Source organism: Trifolium pratense, linkage group LG2 (genome assembly GCF_020283565.1).
Source record: "Trifolium pratense cultivar HEN17-A07 linkage group LG2, ARS_RC_1.1, whole genome shotgun sequence".
Lineage (NCBI taxonomy): Eukaryota > Viridiplantae > Streptophyta > Magnoliopsida > Fabales > Fabaceae > Trifolium > Trifolium pratense.
Genome location: NC_060060.1, coordinates 18554052 through 18560086, shown reverse-complemented (window position 1 = coordinate 18560086; position 6035 = coordinate 18554052). Strand labels below are relative to the sequence as shown.

General features: G+C 34.3%; 1 protein-coding gene across 1 annotated transcript; it reads left to right on the top strand.

Moving 5' to 3' along the window:
* Nucleotides 1–726: 726 nt before the first annotated feature.
* Nucleotides 727–5303, top strand: LOC123903801 (protein NETWORKED 2D-like). Its single transcript, XM_045953423.1, has 2 exons — nt 727–1266; nt 1828–5303. The coding sequence occupies exons 1-2, from the start codon at nt 1173–1175 to the stop codon at nt 5112–5114; spliced, it is 3381 nt and encodes a 1126-aa protein (XP_045809379.1). The 5' UTR covers nt 727–1172; the 3' UTR covers nt 5115–5303.
* The last annotated feature ends 732 nt before the right edge of the window (nt 5304–6035 follow it).

Below are 6035 nucleotides of genomic sequence, written 5' to 3'. Positions count from 1 at the left end.
ATAGGGGTAAATATGTAATATAATATATAAACGGCTGAGTGAATGAGTTTTGGATTTGGGTTAAACCCACACCCATAAATTCTGGTGTCGCCCGAACCTAAACTCAAACCTAGTCAACTCCGGTTTCGCCCGTTGACTTGGGTTTAGGTTCGGGTGGGTCTATCGGGTTTGGATTTTCCTGCCATCCCTAGATCACTGGACAAAAAACAATGATTTTATTAGATGTATATTTAAATTTTTATACCACATAAAAATAATATCATATTTTATCAATAATGAATTGATTCAAGTGAAAAGAATTTTATTAGATCCAAGAGGTCAGAGATTCGAACTTTCACTCGTGCATATAGAAAAATTTGATTGAAAGAAAAACATCTTATCGGTCCTAAATTTCCCGACTAAAATCAATCATTATTAAATGGCGATCATTATTTTTTCCGGTTACCATAATATCTGTATGAAGTTTCCACCGCAATTAGCGATGTTTAATCTTCATCAAAGATCATGTGGGGTACACAAGGTGAATTCTCTCCTTCCAACCAAATTTTCTTCATACGCATGAGTCAGAAATCAAACACCCTAATCATATACTTAAGAAGACCAAAACTCTTACCACTAGAACCAATTCATTATTGGTTAGTTCCATTATTATGAAACGAGGATGAAAATTTGATATGATAACAAAAAAGTTAAAACCGACTTTTTTCAATTGTCACACTTTTGTCTAAAGGAAATATTTTTTTGACATTAAATTCATGCGAACTTTGCTCCCCTCCATCATCTCATAATTGACACAACAACATCTTACACGTTTTCGCTGTCTTTTCTTTTTCTTTCTCTATCTTTCATTGAATCTTTTTCTTTTCATTCTCCATAGATATTTCTTTTTATATTTTCTTCTCTTTGGTCCTTTGCATCATCATCATGGATTCCATGTCTTCTCTTCCATATCTTTTCATAGATAAAAGTTGAAACACGGTTTGCATGTTTTTGACTCTAACACGTTGTATTGTATTGTACTTAACATAATAATAAGATCTCAATATCTTTGGTTCATTTTTCTCTAGTTTGTGCACAATTAAAGAGTTTTTTTTTTTTAATATATTTGGTTCCTTGGTTGATTCGAAAACAAAATCAAGGACCAAGGGAAAATCAAACATAACAAAGAAAACATGTTGCAGAGAGCAGCTAGCAATGCATATTCATGGTGGTGGGTTAGCCACATCAGAACAAAGCAATCAAAATGGATGGAGCAAAACCTTCAAGGTTCATTATTAGCTTATAACATCTTCATTCTCTTTATCATATTATAAAATTATTACAAGTTCATGCTTTGGTTTTAACGTTGTATAAAAACATATATTATATAGTATATAGTATATGCTTTTTTTTATCATCAATTTCAATATATTATTGAGAGGTTTAAGGAAGATTTGATATGGTGTTACATATAATATTTTTTATAAAATATTTATCAGCAATCTGAAAATTAAGGTTTAAGGAAGATGTGATGTATGTTTAATTGTTTTATATGATTCTTACTATGCTATTGTACTTATTCAACCACTCAAATTATTATGATGCTTTTCACAAATTATTAACATTGATCTTGTTGTACATCTTAATTTTAAGATAAATTGTACTGATTTGAAGTAATCTCTATAATCTTAGGATTTTGGAATATATGCTTACCACTATCTTATGTATTGTATGTAACTAGGGACACTAATTTTTTTTATTGGAATTAGAATATTAATTAAAACTTGCTTGAACTATGACTAGATGTCAGTGTGATGTAAGATTAACATATATAAGCAAAAAATGCAGATATGGAAGACAAGGTGCAAAAAGCTATAAAACTCATAGAGGAAGATGGAGACTCATTTGCAAAGAGAGCAGAAATGTATTACAAAAAGAGACCAGAGCTAATAAGCTTTGTCGAAGAAACATACAAGGCTTACCGAGCTTTAGCCGAACGATATGATCACATATCAACGGAGTTGCAGAATGCTAACAACACTATTGCTTCTGTCTTTCCGGATCGAGTCCCATTTATGGATGAAGAAGATGACGATGGATCTCTGAGGACTCATAGAAAATTGCCCGAAGGGTTCAAAACAAACATTCCAAAGCCTCCCGTTAAAGATTTAAAAAGTGTTGTAACAGCAGCCACAAAGAAATTTAATAACAAAAAGATCACCAATGCTGCTGCTACTTCTAAAGTTCCTAAATCTGGATTGAGCAGAAAGGAAGCACTTGAAGAGGTTGACAAGCTACAGAAAGAGATTCTTTCTCTACAAACTGTGAAGGAGTACGTGAAAAGCTCTTACGATAACTCAGTTGCTAAGTATTGGGAAACCGATGAAAAGATCAAGGAATTACAAGAGAAAGTTTCTGTTCTACAAGATGAACTTGGAGAAGGTATAGTTATCGAAGACGATGAAGCGCGCCGTTTGATGGCAGAAGCTGCTCTTAAATCATGCCAAGAGACATTAGAACAATTGCAAGGAAAACAGGAAAAATCAGTTGATGAAACCAAAGTTGAATCCAAAAGGATAGAAGATATCAAGGCCAAATTAGGCTCTCTCATGAATGAGTTCCAATATGATCAGAGCAAATCCAAAAACTCAAGGGTCAAAAGAGATGTAAAAAGTATAGCAGAGAGAAAGGACTTGGAAAAAGATGAGGGTAGATCGACTCAACAGAAACTGGACTTGCACTTATTACAGGAGAAGGTTAAAGTACACTTTGACGCTAGCTCCAATTCGTCTGTTGCTGCGACAGAAATGGCGGAGAAGATTGATGAGCTTGTGAACAAAGTGATCGGTTTGGAAACTTCAGTTTCATCTCAGACTGCTCTAGTAAATAGATTGAGAACAGAAACTGATGAACTTCAAGGCCATATTCGAAATCTGGAAGATGATAAAGAAAGTCTGATCAAAGATAAAAATAAATTGAACGATCAACTGAGAGAAATGGAACAAAAGATGCTCGCGGTACAAGATTTAAACCAAACTGTTGAAGATCAGAATAGCGATCTCCAAATCCATTTCACCGAAGCGCATGGTAATATTAATCGTCTCTCAGCGGAAGTCCAAAGTGTTCAGTCAAGTGAGAAGGTTAAGGTTGCAGATTCATTGCAGATACAAAAGAATTCATCAGGCCAGGCTGAATCAAAACATGAACCTGAAGGCGAAGTTCCATTGAATAGAGACAACGTCTTACTGAATGATGTAAAGAAGTCAGAAGAGGAACATAATGGTTTGTTAGAAGATGCAGTAAATTCAAATAAGGAGCAGCCAAATGAGGAGATTAAGGTTGCAGATTCATTGCAGATACAAAATAATTCATCAGGCCAAGCTGAATCAAAACATGAACCTGAAGGCGAAGTTCCATTGAATCAAGACAATGTCTTACTGAATGATGTAAAGAAGTCAGAAGAGGAACATAATGGTTTGTTAGAAGATGCAATAAATTCAGATAAGGAGCAGCCAAATGAGGAGATTAAGGTTGCAGATTCACTGCAGATACAAAAGAATTCATCAGGCCAGGCTGAATCAAAACATGAACCTGAAGGGAAAGTTCCATTGAATCAAGACAATGTCTTACTGAATGATGTAAAGAAGTCCGAAAAGGAACATAATGATTTGTTAGAAGATGCAGTAAATTCAGATGAAGAGCTTAAGATTGCCAATAATTTAGAAAATGAGGTAACATCAGATGACAAGTTCAAGGTAACTGGTTCACCACAAAATGGTGTACACACAGAAAATAAACTTGAGGTCCCTAGTACCTCAAAAATGGAAGGAGCAACCGAAGTGGAAAACAACCCTCCGAAAGACTTGAAAGAACAAGAGAAGACTCTTAATCCTGGAAATAGTGATGGAAAAGACGCGGTCGCTATGAGTACAATTTCAACTACTGAAAATCATTCTTCAGAGAGTTTTGAGAAACTGCAAGGAAATGATGTGGAGCAAGGTTCGTCTAAGACAGAGAGTACTCTTGAAGTTGATCAAAAAAAGCATGCAACAACACCAGATGATGAACCTGATTGGCGACAAATGTTTTTGAATGGAATGCAAGATAGAGAAAAAGCTCTTCTAAATGAGTACACTAATACTCTTCGGAATTACAAAGATGTGAAGAAGAGGCTCACCGAAATAGAGAACAAAAATCAAGACAACCACTCGGATACTTGCTTGAAGTCACAGTTGAATGAACTGAAGACATCTAATTCCATGAAAGACCAAGAGATCAGAATTTTACATCAGAAACTTAGTCTTTTCCAGACAACCTTGGAGGGAAATGAGGACTTGGCTGACTCAACTTCATCTCTGCCACAAGAACAAGAAGAACGTGACATCGAGAAACTTCTAAAAATTGATGAACCTTCATCTATATCAGCTATTGAAGAGAAGTTCAGATCCAGTATGGATGAAATTCTAGAAGAGAACTTAACTTTCTGGTTAAAATTCAGTACAACTTATGCCGAGATCCAGAGGTTTGAAACCACTATTAAAGATTTGCAATTCGAGGCATCAAAACTTGACAAAAAAGGGAAGTCTTCAGAAGGTAGTGGAACTTCAGCGCAATCTTTAAAATCAGATGCACGACCGATTTACAAACACCTGACAGAGATCCAAACTGAAATAACAATCTGGTTGGAAAAATGCGCCTTGCTGAAAGAAGAACTACAACGTAGATTCTCGTCTTTATGTGTTATCCAAGAGGAGATAACAAATGCATTGAAATCCAGTGCTGAAGATGATGATTTCAGGTTCACGAGCTATCAAGCAGCCAAGTTCCAAGGTGAGGTTTTGAACATGAAACAGGAAAACAATAAGGTTGCTGATGAACTTCAAACAGGTCTAGATATTGCAACATCTCTTTCACTTGAAGTTGAAAAGGCACTTGTAAAGTTGAATGATCGATTTGAATTATCAACTTCAAAGAGACAAGAAAGTGGAAACCTAAGACAGTCAGAAAATCGAGCCAGGGTTCCTCTCAGGTCATTTATCTTCGGCTCGAAACCAAAGAAACAATCCATATTCTCCCTCATGACCCCTGGAATACAAAAGAAGCTCAAGGCTGCCAAGGATCAGAGTCATGCATAAAATATTTTCCTAGTTTCCTATTTGTTTCTTTGAACATTCATCACTTTTTTAAAAAAATTATCGGTTTCATTAGATAGTGGATTGAGAGTGTCTTTTGACCCTAAAGGAAGAGATTCATTTTTTTTTTATTACTTGTCCATAACTGTAAGCAGGAAGTATGGCAAAATGTGGTATTTGGTTTACTTCTTAGTGTTTTGTGCTCTCTTTTTCAACATTTATCAATGATTCCGTTTTCCCTCTTAGAAATTGTTTTCTTTAATACCAAACTGCCTGTAAATGAAATCTGTTGAAGACATAGTAAGATTATGATATCCTTAATGAAAGTAAAAGTAAGGAAATATACTATGACTGAATCACACTGCACATGGACGCATGCATACATCCAAATGACTATAATATTTAAAGTTAAATATATTTTTGGCACCTATGAAATACATGAAATTTGACTTTGAGCTCTGTAATTTATTATTATTATTATAATAATAATAATAATAATTATTATTATTATTATTATTATTATTATTATTATTATTTTGCATTCCTCTGAAATCTGAAATCACATGCTGTGATATACAGTATTCATTTTAGAATAGAGAAACAATTTTCATTTTAGAGGTTAATGAAATTATTCTAGGTAGTTACATATTATAGTTTGCATAGCTATTTACAGATTAAATTAATATTCTTTGTAAAACTTGTTGAAATCTAAAACTAACAATATAAAATTTAACCAAAAAAGATTTTCAAAACTGTGTGATAGAATTATGGGCATTTAAATGCCTCTAATCATGTTATAACAGAGAGATGAGGTGACTATCGGCAGCATAAGATATTGGACTTGAAGCCAAGACTTCCAAGACTTGTTACTAGTTATTCTTCTAGGAAGAGGAAATGTGAGGAGTCAAAGTAAAACTAACCTCT

What these genes read in the sequence shown, in the direction of transcription:
- LOC123903801 (XM_045953423.1), top strand. Translation starts at nt 1,173, where the DNA reads ATGTTGCAGAGAGCAGCTAGCAATGCATATTCATGGTGGTGGGTTAGC. An exon ending in GATGGAGCAAAACCTTCAAG is followed by an intron (nt 1,267 to 1,827) that starts GTTCATTATTAG and finishes CAAAAAATGCAG; the next exon opens with ATATGGAAGACAAGGTGCAA.